Genomic DNA, 16595 nt, shown 5'->3' with positions numbered 1-16595 from the left:
CGACTGGTCCTAGACTCGAGTTGGTCAAATTCGAAACACTTCCCAGCATTGGGCCAGATTCGCACTGTTCTCTGGAGGTTGCAGGGATTATAATCTCCCCCCTTTTCAGCTATTTTATACACGTCCGCTGGCTACGCGATAGGGCAGTGGCCCTATGCTGTTTTACTTGTTTTCAGTGCCATGGCGTCACTGATAGTCGTTGATATTCCCGAGGACCCATAATTCTACGCCGAATTTTCGGTGTTTGCTTATGAATGCTGGGTAATTAGTTGAACAAAGAGGTATTACTTGGGTTTTGCGTTTTAGTGCAAAGGAGCCTATTTCGGTCTTGTGTGATATAGTATATTAGGTACGACGGAGGTTACAGTATAGGTATACGATGTGAAGTCCTACAATCCTGGCGGCTTATGGCCAATTATCCACATACCTTGGGTCTAACATTGTAAAAGGGCAAACATACCAGCAAAGGCATCTCAAGCGTACATCCTAAGCCCTACCTATATTGATTTGGGTAACACCGCCTCTGAGCAGTTCAGCGCCCCCATAATATATGGAATCAAAACGACCGCCTAATCAAATCGCTATTATGGTTAGTAAAAACCACTACTATACTACAAATAGCCCTCGGGCTTCTAAAAGCTACTAATCCATCACTACTCCGTACTAGGTTTCGGGATGACATTTATAGCTTAGCAAACTAATATTTGCCAAGCTGACTACGGCCGAAGAAGCAGAGCACAGGTATAAGACCTAGAGCGCCAACCAGGACAATGAGGCCAGATCCCGTAACTTATATGAACATTCACCGCCGCTATAATCACCACCAAGTTTTACTATCAGACCATGGATAGCCTCAGGCTCTGCATCGTTCTTTCCCCATATCCTCCCTTCCCCCCGGTGTTTTTGACTCCTCGTCATCCTTCATCTTCATCTCGACCCCCAAAAGAATTCCCACTTCTAAGACTTCATCTTAAAAACACCCTATTAACCCCTCATGAGGTCCGGGACACAGTCTAACGTTGGCTCAAGACAAGCTAAAACCCAGAAAGCGACAGAACTCGTTTGAGTCACCCGCTACACAGTGGCGACTGTCACGCACGTGGATCAACCCAAAGCCTCATGCCATGTGGCTTTTGCAACAGCCTACCTGCTCTCAGACAGCCTCTGTTTCACGCAACTTGTGAAGTACACACCAAACCACATGTGAGTTGCACTGTACACCTGCCCCTTCAACAGAGGTTGTGACCTCTGACTGACTGAAGCAGGATCTAAGCCTCGGTCTCTACCCTGGTATGATCAACACACAACAATCAACATTGATACGACCAAATTGAGGCTATTGGAAAAGGGCGATCCTCAACTTGGGGGATACCGTGACATGGGCCTTTACCAGACCCTATCTAGCTTCCAGTTTCAATTCAAGTCGACTACATTCGTTTTGACGTGTGCATCAACACTCATCCAGCTTCCGCAGCTGAAGCAAAATCCTCTGGATACTTCGGCTGCTTTGGGGACACTGATAACCCGGCAAATCCCCCAGGAAACGAGGCAACAGCTGCACTTAGGTAAGTACCAAGTCATTAAGGGACTCCATGTGTGATTTTAATGTTGAATTCAAAGGCAGAATGACGAAAAAGATGCCTGGGCTCAGTTATCCACTTAAATCCTAATCCTCTTAAAGACAAAAAGCGGAATCAACCTAGGCACTATTTGCAATGACACCCATTCTGGCCCCATTCATCAGTTATCAAACCTCGCACAGAGTGTAGGAAGATCTGACCACATCTGATCATCGATAGAAAAATGATCAATCTTGAACTTACGCCACACCTCATCTCAATCGGCAGCGGGTAGAGCTGAGCGATGAACACGGTCCCCCGGGCAGCTTTGAACAAGCAAAGGACTGCCATACGCCAAATTGTGGGGGACAGCTCTCCTAGAGCTTCAATGCCATGATCTACTGCTATAAATGGTACTGCACGAACACGATCGTCTGTACCATAATACAGAGCAAGTTATTCTCTCTGCGCTATGACGGACCACAAACCAGCCTATATAGCTTTCAGTCCGGAATATTCCGTCCCCATATGTGACTGGAGACATATTTGAGTATTTTGAACCCCTCATATTTGTTATAAAGATGAAAAAACTGATTTGCTTGGACTAGGGTTGGGACTTCCGTTACAGCCAAGCTATCTGATCTTATCAATTGGTAAATGACATGGCAGCACACTGTGCTCACTGAACGGATCATTCCCTATGTCCATCGCGCAGACGTCGAAATCTTCCTCGACGTACACGCGTTGGGAATTAATCCAGTGTGCACGGTTGGATCCAGGAACTAGCAAAACGACAGCGAGGCGCGGCTTGACTTCAAATGGGACGAGAAATATTCCAACCTGGCTCTACAAAAGACCCGCAATATGGTATTGTGGGCTAACGCTATTAGAGGGCCGAACATGGAATAGATGGACGATCTGGAGCTTATGATGCGCCCGTGAATCTCATATCTAAAGTCAAAGCAGGTTTCTGAAAGCTTTGCGAACTCGAGCTTTCAATCCAAGTGGGAGAAGGAGAATCATGTTCTCGTTCAAATACCATACAACACCCATTCAGCCGACTCGTTCCTGCTTCTGAGGAGGAATCTATGACAAATTATGAGAGAGACTAAGAAACATCAGCACCAATTCCTCAATCATATGGTCTTGGAACAAAGCGATAATCCAAACCCAAATTCAACGAGACTGGCTACATACTTTCGGTGTATAGCTTTGCCGATGGCCAGATGTTCGAGAGAGCTTTGTTGCAATTGACAATATCCGACAGTGGTTGAGAAGGAAATGGCTATGTGAGTAGTGATCACAGCGCATCCGGGCTATGTCCACTCCCAATGGGCCAAAAGCTAGAAGCGGTCTAAATCTCGATGCAAAGGAGACCAACTGTACTCACCTATCATCAATGAGCCTATGGTAATAGGGGAACTAAAACCCCTTTGGAACGACGAGCAAAACCACAACGGCACTTTGCTATATGGGCTGTACTTGCGCGGCAAATTACTCGTGTGAATTGCCCTCTTTGTGCCAAAAGCTTTGTCAGGATGCACAAACAAATCAACCTTCCTGCTACCTGAAATTGTGACTGATATTGGCCAATCTGTCTATTCTCCAGTCGTAAACGAACTGACCAACATGGCCGACTGAGATTTTCGATTTGCAATCAGTGTCTCTACCACTTGCTTTTGACAAATTGCCTTTCCCTTTTTGGATATTTTAGGTCTCGTTATAGGATAACGAGAGGCGATTGATATGGAATGAAGTGTGCTTCTACGTTAATGTGAATAATCATCATCTCTGGATCTATCTTACCGGCAGTTCGGCATCATTCGTTTCTTGCAAGGTAATCAAAAATTGATTGACTCCTGAATTATCGCTTTAATGAAGTTGATTTGATCTTTGGGATCAAAATCATAGAATTGGATTTGAGGATGCTGTTTGCATAAGTAGGTAATGGCAACATTCATCCGCTCCAGCGAGTACTGGCCCTGCTGTAATCCAACGGAAAGTTATCATTCCTGTGGTTATTGATACTCTGGTCTATAAGGGTTCAATATGATATAACTCACGGATCGAAAGGCAAGTAAACGCCCACATGCCCGTATGTCACAGCGGTTCATAGGTATGTATTCCAAGGTGACAAGTCCATCATGCATAGTTCGACACCCTGTTTTCAAAATCAGTTATCGCAACCCTCTTGAAAGGAAGAGATCAAGGAAAAGAAAGGTTACTCAATAAGATTGCCATCAGGGTCTCTCACGTAGACACTGCGGATCTTCCCAACCGCCCCAGTTCTTTCGACCACCTTAGCGCCTTCCAAAATCTGGTTCAAATCAGTATGCGCCTCTGTGGGGAGAGTGGGGAATCTCGACTTCAACCCTAGCATCTTGAAACACCTTCAGGACCTGTTCCACGTTCTCGTCGGTCAAGAAGCACAAATCGGCGCTCCCTGGCATAACATCCTGGGCCTTGGGTTCGAATTCCTTGCCCGATTGGTGGAGATTGATCTTTTGGGAGCCAAAGATAAGGGCATGTCTATATTACGGTCAAGGTCTATTTTTGACATCGGCTAATTTCCAGGGAAAAAAAGAGGGGTTACCTCTGCACCGTCTGATTAGTTTGCGAGGTAAAGATCTCATGCTGCATGCCCAGGTAGGTTGTGTAGAATGCCACGGTCTTGGGAATATTGCGGACTGTGAGGACCAGATGGTCTAAAGACCTGACGGCAAATTTGCCAGCCATGGATAAAATGACGATGTTGATCCGGGTTGTCTGTGAAGTAGAGCTGCGGTGCCTGGGAGGGCGGGGATGACTCAGCAGTGGCCGCGGGGGAAGTCCGGGGGAGACGACTCAGAAGAGGTTCTTGGCCGAGGTTCTTTTCCTTGGACTTGGATGGTCTCACGTTAGCGCAGTGGCAAGCCTTTGTCTCGAACAATCCGAGACCGGAGAGCCACACATCACATGGTTACAGTACCCCGCTGCAGGCCCTGGCTGAAGCCAGTTGCAAGAGAGCCCTGGTGGATAACCTCATGTATCGTTTCTTGGCTGTGGCTCAGCAATGGCATCATTGGGCATTGGCCAAGCCAAATCCCGCAGGGAAAGTGTACAGACGCACAGAGTAATACCCAAATCTCATGTATAAGAAGGCACCCCTCATAAGCACGCGTATCCCAGTCTCTTTGCAACCCAATCCACATCCCATCTCCCCCACGCAATGTCTGCCACCTATTACTCCAATGCGAGGTTATCACAGTCATACTCCAAACCTCGCAAAATCCTACGCTCGCCGGATCGCAATATCGCTTTTCGAAATCAATACATCGCCTGCACAAAGACAACCCTGGTACTCAGACCCTTCGGTAGTCCTCAGTCTGCCGTCGCATATAAAATTACCGAAGAGGATGGATCCGTGCAATTTACGGTGACTGGTCGCAAATACACCGATCGCTCGTGTCGAGAGTTCCGCGATGCCTCGGGTCTGCCGCTCTTCGAGCTCCATCGCAAGTGGTCATGGACGAATAGTTGGTCGGTTAGCTTGCCCGGGTGTGACACCGCGACGATAGCTACTGGCACTCCGCGATGGAACTTGGGTAAGGCCTCTTTTGGGAATTTCAATCTCTCGTTTGAGAATGCGGCGGCGTGGGAGGGGAAGCGGGTTGATGAGAAAACGCTCACTCTGCATGTTGAGCGACACGGATATGCGCTGGCGCTGTTCGATATCGTGGATGGGGATAGGAAGGTCGCTGAAGTCCGGGAAAGCATTCATCATAATGAGAAGCTGGCATTGATGAGAGGCTCAAGGCAGGGATATCGGCCGGCTCTCGATATCATTATAATGCCGGGAGTGGACATCTCAATGGTCAGTCTCCTATCTGTTTCACGGCTCAATCGTCTTGGTATAGACTGACATTCTCATAGGTCGCTACGGTTGCAGTGATTGTGTCCGATTGGGTGTTTGGTTCCAGTTGATGGAGCTCCGTTTTTGACTTGTCTTTTCTTTTCGGTTTTGAGCATAAGCAAATCAAGCAAATGCCAAGGTGTTTCCGACTATTGTCTCCGTCTTGGCAGGTACATTGAACGAGTTGATGATTTTCTATCTGCATATGTTCTTTCAGCGAATGTGCGAGCATATTCTACTGTGCGTTTGTGGCACAAAGATATCCCTACAGCATGCTATACGGGGATCCTCCCCCCAATGCTCCTTTATGCTACTATATTACTATAATATATAGTACATTCATTCTATATCAGAATTCCTCTTTGGCCAGACCTCCCAAGCTAAAATCAGACCTCGTTGCCCGTGGAATGGGCCTTATACCCTGGACCGTTGTTGACAGAGCAGCTCCTTTTCCCCTTCTCTTATTGCTTCATTCACTTGGAAACTTCTTTTTCAAATGGCTTTTTTTCTGGTTATTAGCTTTTGTCATCGACAAGAATTATCCTGAACAACCTCAGTTTCATTCTCGTCATGTTATATAGAATATGTGTGGGTTGGTGAGTAGTCGGCCTTGAGTATCCTTCTCTTTTGTCATGCAGATCTCGATGAGCTGACCTGGATGGCTGCTGATGGCCAATGAAGACCCCATCTCCCACTATGGCGTGTTCATCTCCCGAACCAACGAATCATCGCCTCTTGCGCTGCGAAAGAAGCGAAACTTCTACAAGGCTGCTCTTAGTCTGGATTGGTTGGTGCCTTCTGAGTCTCAGATACCTGGCATTGGCGACTCTTCAAAATATCGCATCGAGATTCCGGTCATTCTCGAATTAGAGAATTAGGCTTGCCCGCCAAAGTTAACACTTGGTCTCCCCGACAGCAAATACTTCCCAGGCCACAAAGTACAAATGTCTCCGACCATGGCCAGTCAAGAGCCATTTGCCTTGCCCGGATGCTTTCCACGGTCAACTCGTTACTTCTTGGTTTTCCACCATCGGGCTGGTGGCTATCAATCTCTTCGAGAAAGCTCCTCCTGTCAGGTTGCAAGCGTGCGCCTATCGTACCTCGACGCACTGCTGATCGGGCATAGACATGGACACCCAGTGACAAGGGAGTGCGAGGAGTGCAAGAAAATGTGCTCGGTTATGACTTGTTCCTGTATATAAGCGATACATGGGCACGGAGTCACTCTCGCACCGAAAAAGAATATTGCACAAGGCCTCTAGACCCGACATGGCAAAAGCGATGCTTCGGTACTTTGCTGTCTGGTGGTCGACATTTCAAGTCGACAAGTGCAGCTGCTTTGGAGAATCCTATTTCTTTCTCCTTTATGCCACTTTTATGGGAAGCATATGTGGAACCCAGTCATATATCCATGGAAGGCTGGATGATACCTAGCATGAAGAAATCCAGGCCAATTTGACAAGGGGAACCATTGATCAGTCTTGACTGCGCGGGGAGATAGGTTTGGGTTCCCCTATGGTCAATCTCATTTGGGGAAATAGATCTACATGGAGGCCGTGATATCCCCGATGTAGGCCGAAATCCGGGCCTAATTTCAGCCTTCGAATTACATTTACATGCGGGATTTATTCTGAAGGGCTACCATAAACTGTTACACAGGCCTTCTTTGTTCACTATGTTAAGACGATATCGGGGAGCTCCGTGTTCGTGTTGAGCAATGTCTCAAGAGTATTTTAGGCCGGTCCTAGGATATTGCTCAACCACAAAGCATCGACTGCCCAGTTCGTAGCAAATCAAAAGAGAACCTATATACTCCGTACTCCGTAATAGTAGCTAATTTAACCAACTCCCTAACTCAGCGACTTACGAGGTACTTCGTATTCCGTAGACTGCACAGCCCCTCAGAGCCTTGCAAATCGAAAGCATTCCAAAGCAGGCCTTGCAAAGTCGGGAAATGATTGGCATATAAGCACCGCTTTGATCCATCAAGCCCAACCAGTAGTCTGTACTCCCCACGTTGTGAGACCCTGTGGAATGTGAATGCAAACGTACATTGGGACATTCTCTGTTCTTGGCGACACCCCCCGTTCTCTATACATAGTCAGCCGTGAATATCTTAGACTCCCAGGTGAGACAGAGAATGTCTATCAGCGGGGCCTCGACTAGCTGAGCGGCTGAAATAGGCTGTTCTCCACTAAACGCATCTCTTTCCCGTGTCCTATGATGTATTTACGCCGTACGTCACTGTGTAGCTCGGTGTCGGGGAAATGACAGCACATCTAGATCCGAGCCTAAAAGCAGACTGACCCTGGAGTGATATAAGCGGTCCTCGACTCCCCCCTTGTCACGTTCTGTCTCTCGACTTTGCACGACTATTCAGACTAGAAACAACATGTTTAATCTTCCAAACCTCCCAAATCTTCCAAACCACCCGACCGCCACATCCTCGCTGAATGTGCTGGTTGGTTCTATATTTCTTTACTATCTTCACAGGAAGATTTCACAGCGCATGCTAAACAACTTCCAACCCAGCGAAGCATGGAACCCAGAGAAGGAGCTGGTCCTTTTAACTGGCGGCAGCGGCGGCATTGGCCAACAGATCGCGGAAGACCTTTCTCGCCAAAAGGTACGCGTTGTGATCCTCGATCTCAACCGGCCGACATTTGAACTCCCCGAAAACGTCATATTCTATCAAACAGATATCACATCCAGCCAATCAATCTCGGAAACGGCTGCTATTATCCGAAAGACCCACGGAGACCCCACTGTCCTCGTGAATAATGCCGGGATTACCGATTATTCGACGATCCTCGACGTCGAAGAGAAGAAGCTGCGTCGGATGTTCGATGTCAACGTCGTCGCCCACTTCCTCACGGTGAAAGAGTTCCTTCCGGCCATGATCCGTGCTGGCAGCGGTCATGTCGTTACTATCGCCAGTGTGGCAAGCTTTGTCACCGTGGGTGAGATGGTACATTATGCCTGTACCAAGGCTGGGGCTCTTGCTTTCCACGAAGGTCTCCGGCAAGAATTGATCCATTGGTATAAAGCTCCGAATATCCGAACGAGGTGAGAGATATATTTTTAGATCTAAAACAAAGAAGCCCATGCTCAAGAATACCTAGCGTCGTTCACCCCCTTTGGGTTCAAACCCCCATGATCAAAGGCTACACTGACTATCAATCCGACTTCCGTCAATCGGTGATGAATCCCAAGGCTGTTTCAGAGGCAGTGATAGAGCACATAACCTCTCGTCAAAGTGGTCAGATCATTCTTCCTAGGGCTCGTTCCTTGATTGGGTCGCTGAGGGCTTTGCCGCTATGGCTACAAGAGATGTTACGGTCAAGCTTCTCAGCGGTTCTTTGGCGGGTGGGAGATAAACGAGCTGCTGATGCGAAGGTTGCTGACTCGCCTGTTGCTTGATTCGATCGGGGTTATTAACCTGACCTCACAGACAGCGCAACATACATAATGAGTTCTCATGTTGGTCTAAGGGGTCAGGGGCGAAAACACGACCCCTGAGATCCTATGTTATTTAATATAAGTGCCCGCCTGGTTCATGCTGTACAGAGCCTTTGATTGTTGTATCCTATTGTATCCTATTGTCGAGAACCCATTTCCAAGCACACTTGAGTAATTCTACTCGAAGTTCTCATAGTCTAAACTCTGGACACTGTGTATACAAGTCCAAGAGAGGCATAAACAGCTTCCGACCCTCCACCGCAACACCAGTCTTCAGCTCCTCCTCTCCGAACGCCCGCAGTTCATCCCATGAGATCCATTCCCAACCCTCGCACTTCTCCGGTTCCAGGATCTTCCAAAAAAAAGAGGTAAGCCGACCTGTCCGCATTCTCCGGCTGCAAGGTACCCAGCCAGGCTGTAGAATATGCGAAGGCGACACGAAAGAAAAAGCAAAAAAAAAAGAAAGAGAAAAAAAAAATCAACGATCGATCAACTCACCTGTGGATCAATATCTCCCTCGGACACCGCACCCATGAAAATAGTCACGTAGTGCTTATTCTCAGCTGTCATCACGGAATTCGTGGCTGTCAGGAACTGCACGTCCGTGATGTTGAGACCTGTCTCTTCGAGAGTCTCGCGGACTGCACAGGTTTCGAAGGATTCACCAAACTCGAGGTGTCCACCTGGGAGCGCCCATGTACCTGTAATAAGAGCTTAGTTTTTGTTTTTTTTTGGAAATCTCTGCTTTTTTTGGGTGATAAGACGGATTTTGTATATGCATGGGAGAGGGGTCCTATCTGGGGGAAAGGGAATGCATACCAGCGCCATGACTGCCCTTACGTTTGCCGATGATGAATTTGCCTTCGGCATTGCGGACAAAGACTCCGATTCCAATTCTTGGGTTCATTTTGTTGTATGGAGCGTGGTAGGCGTTGGGAGTGTATTTATCAGAAGCGGGGAGATAAATCGTGCGGCTCTCGCCAAGGTCTAAGCCACCGACAAGGTTGACTGCTTGACTGCGGACTGCGGACTACCAAGCTGATGGTTCTCTCGCAAAGCCACTTGTATGTTACTTACGGCCTCCATGCCATCAGATCCTCGTCGCTAGCTCTGTACGGAGTACAAGGGCCTGGTGAGAAGCCACTGCCCGGTGGATCGGTGAGAAACACACTTTGTAGCGTGCAGTTCATAGCGTGCTTTCTGCAGAGTCCTCCATCCTCTGCACCGGGCCAATTATACAGACAATGCATCGTCCAGGGGCACACCGCTGATCTCCGACCTTGACCTCGATGGCTCCGGGGTAAACCGACGGCCGAAGGGCACCGAATCTGCCTGAGCTACGGAGTACTCCGTACGGAGTGCTTGACGTACTTTATCTTCTGTCAGTATGCAGGAATTGAAAAGACATGGAGCAAATATTTCCGGAATCAGATACATGCGAGGCGATCTTCAGCTTGACACCGAGTCCTGCCGGACCGACTCCGTACACCGGACTATGGAGTATAAGCATCTCGTCACAAAAAGAAACGGGCCTTGCATCGACGCCTAACCTATCAGACCCTCGGGACATGAAGCCGCAGGACTAATATCAACTTTGAAAATAATTAACAATGATCGTCCTGCGAACCGCAATCCTTCCTCCAGTTCCCCGATTCCATGACAGGTCGATCTGATCTATACAAATCCCCCTCCCCTTCTCACTTACCTAGCATCATATTTATATCCCACCCTATCCCAAAATACTTCGACAGCGTTCACTATCAGACCAAGACAAAGCTTCGCCCCTTTGGCAGATCTCTTGATTGCACATATCCAAACCTACACCAACGCCACCCCCAACCAACGCCATGCAATTCAATATCCTCCTGATCCTGTCCACGCTGGCAGCCCTGAGCACCAATGCCACAGCCGCCGTCATCCGTGACAGCAATAGTATCGCTATCCAACACCCAACTCCCACCCCGGACTCAATCCACACGCCCATCCCAACCAGCAAGGCGATCCGCACCCTGCATAGGAGACTTGCCCCGGCAACCCCCTGCCCATCGGGCACACCGGCCCCAATAATTGCCCCAATCCCATCTGGCACGCCTGTCCGTACCCTGCGCAGAAGAATTGCCTCGCCAGCCCTGTACCCATCTAGCACGGCTATCCCACTCAACCAGCCTCTTGCATCCAGCTCTCCCACTCCCGTCCTGCGGAGACGAAACGCCCAATCCGCTTACCCTTCTCAAACACCTGTCTCCACCCCCGCTCCCGAGGCTGATGCCCCTGCTGGTCCGCCTGCTAGTGCCCCTGCTGACGCCCAGGCTGGCTTCCCTGCTAATGCCCAGGCTGGCTCTCCTGATAGCGCCCAGGCTGGCTCCCCTGCTAATGTCCCTGCTAGTTCAGGGGATATCTCGCAGCTGGGAAATCTGCTGGCAGGCTTGATGGGCGGGCCTGCTTAAATACGCGACTCCGTTGACGGATCCTCATTCTGAGTAACACCGAGAAACCGGGTTTCACTGTGTCCAAGATCGATTGAGCCACTGGTTGAGCCTTGTGTTGGTCGAAAAAAAAGCAAGTGATGGGTTTGCAACTCGTCTTGTCTTTCGGTTCTGCGTTATGGCACTGGTAAAGTACATAATTGATAATCGTTAATTGATAATGGAAGATGTATTTATTCGAAAGAGAATCATATAACCTTGGAATAGTTGACATCAAATGAGTAGAAGCAAATAGTCAAATATGCAATCGTCAAAAATAAAATGGGATATGTCGAGAAAACCCAGACCCCCTCCCCCCGGTGCCCGAAACCAGACCGCAACAAAACTGACCCCGAAACCTGCCCGAAAATAACCAGAAGAATCAAATTAAAGGTACTATACAAACCAAAGGAGAGGCATTCACCGCCGCTTGCTCAATGCACAAGAGACGGCAATGCAGTAATAACTCGAATAAAAAGAAAAATGCAGGGGGATATTGATATAGTCGTCTCGTGAGGAATGGGACTAAGAGATTCTTCGCGGGCTGCCCAAGGCACATTCACTTAGAGCTTGGGTGTTATTAATACCCTGATACCAGCCTTCTTCAATTAACTGGGCCTCCAGGTCTCGCCAGTAATCGGCTTTTCCGCCGGCGCCTGTCTTGAGATCGAGGTCACCAAGGCGGATTTGCACGGGCGACTTTTCGTCGTGGGGGATCTATCACAGTGATATCAGTATTCGGATCGATTGGTAGGATCATGATAAAAAATTCACCCTGACAAACATCGTACAGTCTCGCAGAGTCATCGCAAGCGACATCTCCCAAGACTGTGCCGCCGGACCTTGCAACCCGACATCCCTCTCAGTCTTCTGCAAAGACTGCAGTTTCCGAAGTGTCGGGTTTCGATACAAAATACCAGCTAATCGTGCTCGATCCTTGCAGCCCTTGATTAATCCTGTCGCCCGCAGCACATTGTCAAACTGCTCGGATACCAGGTCGAGGGGACAAAAGGAGCGCTGTTCTTTTAGGCCGAGAAGCAATGACTCGCGGTTTTTCATTTCCCTGAGCGCACATGTCCGGCATCTGTGCGCTGTCGCCGGGGCGGACGGCGACTGATTGAGCCATTTGGGTTTTAGCTCGGCCAGACTGGCGCCGGGATCTCCGGCCGTCGTCATATCGGTGATGAGCAAACCAAAGGGTTCGCTTAGGCAGAGGAAGACGCCGTGGCGCTTCTTTGGTCGTGCATCATTGAGCTCGGCGGTCCGGAGCTGCTCGTTGCAACGGGTGAGTAGACCCTCCGGAAGTCTGATGAGGGTTTGATCGACCAGTTCTTCCGGGTTGAATCGCGGTCGGATGATGGTGTCGAAGTTTCGAACAATCTCTTGGTAGGAGATGTTGGCTGCGGTCTGTTTGCGGAGGCGAAGCAATTTTCCCTTGAGGTGGGTGGGCAGGTTGCTCTGGTTCTTTGTGTCCATTGCCGTGAGAGATGGTTGGGAGTCCCTTGCGAGTGCTGGATTTCCCGCGACAAATCGATAAACCACATTTGCTCCCCCTCGGCGAGATAGACGAGCTGAACTCCCTGGGGGAGTTCAAGGACACTGAGCTTGGTCATCCGTCGGAGGGATAGACTGTTGGACTGGGATTCCAAGTTATCGCTGTGATCATGACTTGAGCCGCTAATTCTCGATGGATTGATTTATCCCGCCATCCATCAGCCGATGATTTTGTACGGTTGGAATCCAGTGAAAGGGAGCGATTGGTTGCGTGAAACAAGCTCCTCAGCGGATCGCCTATGCATATGCTTAAACCGATCCAGAGGGGGGGCTAAACCGAGTTTGCCAAATCTCACTTGGAGATCCAATCAAGGTGAACGGGAGGGGCAGTGCGGGCGATTCGGCTGATGAGGCTACAGGGGACAAGACTTTTTTTTTTCGGGATAAGGAGAGGATCCCAAGAAAAAAAGGAGAACCCGAAACAAAGAACCCACTTGATCACCAAATCCGGGGGAAAAATGCAGGGTTCGGAGTGGAGGTGGTCAACGGGGTGTACTCCGTACCCCTGGAGTCGATCATGCCAATCAGAAAAGTGTCGGAATGGGATTCCCGATCTTCAAGTTGAGAAAAGTGAGATCGAAATGGAGAAGAACGAAGGCGCATTTATCGGGCAATGGCGGTCAGTGGACAAGCAGATGGCTGCAGCAAATGTGAGAGGCTCGAGGGTGACGAAACGCAATGTGCAGAGACCATATACTGGGGGATCAAAAGAGCAGTTTCAGCCCTGCGGATAGGGCGTTATGTCACCCTGACCACATCCACTTTCTTGGCTCGAACCTCTGCTGATGGACCTGCCCTCGACTATTCCCCTCTGCATACTTGCCCCTCTGCCCCCTCTGCCCCCTCTGTACCCCGCCATTGCTGTGAAAGCTTGACAATGCCCAATCCCACCGTCCTTCCAACCCCTGACTACTGTCTCGCCGACTTCTGTCTGGTCCCGGTAAGAGTCCTGGAGGATCCGCCTATTCACTTGCGTTAATAGCATCCCAGGTCGGCACCTCCTCGCCCTCGGTCTCAGACCAAATCGCCGATGTCCAGCGGCTAATCGAAACATGCGGCTTGAAATATGTCATGCATTCCGCTGGCACAACCCTGGGTATGTCCTCCGGCACCTATATCCATTGGACTATACGGAGTATACATGGGCGTATGCCAAGGAGCTCCGGCGCAGTTCCGGTTCCTGTTTGTGTGGAGCCTCTCTCGCGCTCTACGTTGTATCTGCAACCCAGTTGGAACTAAAATCCGAAAGGGGCACAGAGCCGACACCTGAAGCCCGAAGCGTGGTGGGACCTGATTTACTAACGATCGCTGCTCTTTCTAGAGGGACCCTGGGACCGGGTTTACCAGGTCATCGGACAAGCGCATACGATTCTCCATCAAAAGGGAATCGTTCGGATCCACACTGACATTCGGACTGGATCGCGGTGAGTGGGATCCTTGGCTCCTGGCTCGTTTCACCGGCGATTTGCGGTTGCTAATTATCTCTTTTAGAACTGACAAGCAGCAGTCCTTTGAGGACAAGGTAAGCAAGGTGGAGCAGCTATTGAAAAAGTAAAAAAGCAACGGACTAGATGTGGACTATCGAATGGGCGTTCAATAGTGAAGTCCCACTAAAACGTGATCAAGAGAATGCAGTTGCCTTTGAATCATTCCATTCGTACACTGTATGGCTAAGCATACAGTCGGTTTCTATATAGCCGAGTTAAAAAAATAAAAAAAAGGTGGAAACACGCTCGTCAACCCATCCCATCCAGAATTTAAGCCAAAAACGCCTGTTGTGCAAGAGAACCAAGAAAGCCTGTACCCTGCGCTAAATTTCGTCCAGCGAGAGCAGGTCTAAGCACTGCCCTAAATCCATGCTTCTGACTCGCAAATAAATATCCAACGTAAAGACGCTCAAAAATGAACACGAAAGAGAAATAGTAGACAAAAGACGGAGGGAAGAACACAACCCAGCTTAGAAGGCAACACCCCCGCCGAGAAGGTTGCCCCAGTTGCCTCCAGTCCAAATCCAATTACCCATAGACACCGAAGTCCCCGATTTGGCCAATGCAGCCAGCTCAACAAGCGCCTTGAACGCATTGCCGTTGGACGAAGCATCGCTAGATGTATCCGATGATGTGGAGACAGACTTGCGGCCAACGGCATTGGCCACATTGTTCAGGTTATCGACAGTTTCAATCGCGGGCCCCCGGTTAAAGAAATCGACCATAATGAAGGTGGGCTGGCGACCATTCCAGGCCTTCTTGCAGTTCGTGGCAGCCGTGCCCAGATTGCCTATGCCGCCGGACGCAGCGTTCGTGGTGCCGACATAGCTGGCGTTCGGATACTGGATGTCGAAGATGTTCGAGTACAGGAAATGGTTCATTAGCGGGAGGAGATTGGCCCCCAGTGCGGATGCACTGTTGCCTTTGTAGCTCGACGGTCGGTCCGGCTCACACGTGAAGTTCGACGGCGAGCTTACGTCGTATGGGTTCTCCCAAACGTAGGTCCATTCGTCCAGTAGGTAAGGGTAGCTTTCGCTGGATTCGAGACCCGCGACGAAGACGACTAGGCGCTTGCCGTCATCGATCATGGATTGTAGGGTTGGCCAGCTGGTCGGCGCGGAGCCTTTGGTGGTTGGCTCGTAGGCATAATCGACGATGTCGGCCGCTTTAAACTCGGTGTTTAGATCGGAGGCCGATGCGCTATCGGAGTTGACCAGGAGGATGGTGACCACTGTGTTGATGGGCGTGTTAGGTCTCTTATCTTTCATCTGGAATACTTCGCGGAACCCAACTCACCCTCATTTGGATTATCATCCAACCAGGACTTGATATCTTTTAACCAGGCGCTCAGCAACCCCGCATCGAGTAGGGAGCACGTTGAGTGGCATAGACGCCATTGTGAGTTCTCTTTGTGGACTTGGGCTGTTACCAGTCGGACACCGGCTGATAGTTGCGTGATGGTGTCGTAATAACTGACGGGCACGAGTTAGTCGCATTTCATTGGCTGGATGTGGTAAACATACTGGTTTCCGGCCAGCGAGTTGCCGGTACTTTCATCGCGCACAAAGGGACTGTTGTGGGCACCGAGATGTGTGATCTCTCCGTAGGACTTGGAGCAAAGATCCGGGGAGTTGTTGCAAGCCGTCGAGCGCTTCGTCTGGAGAGGATTCGCAAGGACCACCGGTAGCAACGCAAGGAAGTTAAACACTCGCATGACGGCAACCAAATTATATGTGAGATGTAACAAAATGTAACAATATAAAGGGATTAAATCGTAAATATATCAGAATAGATAAAAAAGCAAAAGGAGGAATCATGCGAGATAAACAAAATGTTTAGATGGCAAAGGCCGCGTTGCCCTCTCAACTATTCTTAGATCGTGGATCTGCACTGCACTGCCATTGGGCCATCTGGCTGCTCTGATATTTGTGACGAAGCTGACATAGCCCCATTATAGATGGTCTTCTAGGCATTACTATTGAATATTATATTAGCCTCCAATACGATGTACTGTACGGAATACTCCGTACGAGCTTCATCATTGACAGCGCCAAGTCTGCACGGCGGTTCAGACATACGTGGACGGTGATACTCATGAACGTGTACGGAGTATGGGTATTATATATGATCTATTCTATTATTTACAAGAAAATGCTAATATACATGGACTCTTGACACG

General features: G+C 49.3%; 9 protein-coding genes across 9 annotated transcripts; 5 read left to right on the top strand and 4 right to left on the bottom strand.

The window, feature by feature from the left end:
• Positions 1 to 3780: 3780 nt before the first annotated feature.
• Positions 3781 to 4295, bottom strand: N7457_007791 (VOC family protein; the record flags this gene model as incomplete). Its single annotated transcript, XM_057178834.1, has 3 exons — positions 3781 to 3876; positions 3932 to 4088; positions 4153 to 4295. 3 exons carry the CDS (start codon positions 4293 to 4295, stop codon positions 3781 to 3783), a joined length of 396 nt encoding a protein of 131 aa, XP_057027220.1.
• A 472-nt stretch (positions 4296 to 4767) lies between these two features.
• Positions 4768 to 5522, top strand: N7457_007790 (uncharacterized protein; the record flags this gene model as incomplete). Its single annotated transcript, XM_057178833.1, has 2 exons — positions 4768 to 5412; positions 5472 to 5522. The coding sequence occupies 2 exons, from the start codon at positions 4768 to 4770 to the stop codon at positions 5520 to 5522; spliced, it is 696 nt and encodes a 231-aa protein (XP_057027219.1).
• A 597-nt stretch (positions 5523 to 6119) lies between these two features.
• On the top strand, positions 6120 to 6329 carry N7457_007789 (uncharacterized protein; the record flags this gene model as incomplete). Its single annotated transcript, XM_057178832.1, has 1 exon — positions 6120 to 6329. The coding sequence occupies one exon, from the start codon at positions 6120 to 6122 to the stop codon at positions 6327 to 6329; it is 210 nt and encodes a 69-aa protein (XP_057027218.1).
• A 1502-nt stretch (positions 6330 to 7831) lies between these two features.
• On the top strand, positions 7832 to 8871 carry N7457_007788 (uncharacterized protein; the record flags this gene model as incomplete). Its single annotated transcript, XM_057178831.1, has 2 exons — positions 7832 to 8517; positions 8574 to 8871. Coding segments are annotated over 2 exons (984 nt in total), but the record flags the coding sequence as incomplete, so codon positions are not given.
• A 229-nt stretch (positions 8872 to 9100) lies between these two features.
• On the bottom strand, positions 9101 to 9817 carry N7457_007787 (nucleotide triphosphate diphosphatase NUDT15; the record flags this gene model as incomplete). Its single annotated transcript, XM_057178830.1, has 3 exons — positions 9101 to 9262; positions 9409 to 9611; positions 9730 to 9817. 3 exons carry the CDS (start codon positions 9815 to 9817, stop codon positions 9101 to 9103), a joined length of 453 nt encoding a protein of 150 aa, XP_057027216.1.
• A 940-nt stretch (positions 9818 to 10757) lies between these two features.
• Positions 10758 to 11357, top strand: N7457_007786 (uncharacterized protein; the record flags this gene model as incomplete). The annotated part of the gene is made up of 1 exon (XM_057178829.1): positions 10758 to 11357. One exon carries the CDS (start codon positions 10758 to 10760, stop codon positions 11355 to 11357), a length of 600 nt encoding a protein of 199 aa, XP_057027215.1.
• A 543-nt stretch (positions 11358 to 11900) lies between these two features.
• On the bottom strand, positions 11901 to 12851 carry N7457_007785 (inositol-pentakisphosphate 2-kinase; the record flags this gene model as incomplete). The annotated part of the gene is made up of 2 exons (XM_057178828.1): positions 11901 to 12092; positions 12150 to 12851. 2 exons carry the CDS (start codon positions 12849 to 12851, stop codon positions 11901 to 11903), a joined length of 894 nt encoding a protein of 297 aa, XP_057027214.1.
• Positions 12852 to 13806: 955 nt separating this feature from the next.
• On the top strand, positions 13807 to 14484 carry N7457_007784 (thiamine-binding protein; the record flags this gene model as incomplete). The annotated part of the gene is made up of 4 exons (XM_057178827.1): positions 13807 to 13869; positions 13920 to 14025; positions 14251 to 14353; positions 14421 to 14484. The coding sequence occupies 4 exons, from the start codon at positions 13807 to 13809 to the stop codon at positions 14482 to 14484; spliced, it is 336 nt and encodes a 111-aa protein (XP_057027213.1).
• A 402-nt stretch (positions 14485 to 14886) lies between these two features.
• Positions 14887 to 16130, bottom strand: N7457_007783 (uncharacterized protein; the record flags this gene model as incomplete). The annotated part of the gene is made up of 3 exons (XM_057178826.1): positions 14887 to 15647; positions 15713 to 15888; positions 15940 to 16130. The coding sequence occupies 3 exons, from the start codon at positions 16128 to 16130 to the stop codon at positions 14887 to 14889; spliced, it is 1128 nt and encodes a 375-aa protein (XP_057027212.1).
• Positions 16131 to 16595: the final 465 nt, after the last annotated feature.

Source organism: Penicillium paradoxum, assembly GCF_028828445.1.
Source record: "Penicillium paradoxum strain IBT 22861 chromosome Unknown utg000007l_segment0_segment0, whole genome shotgun sequence".
Lineage (NCBI taxonomy): Eukaryota > Fungi > Ascomycota > Eurotiomycetes > Eurotiales > Aspergillaceae > Penicillium > Penicillium paradoxum.
The sequence above is the reverse complement of the archived record's forward strand: the minus strand, read 5'-3'. Positions and strand labels throughout refer to the sequence as shown.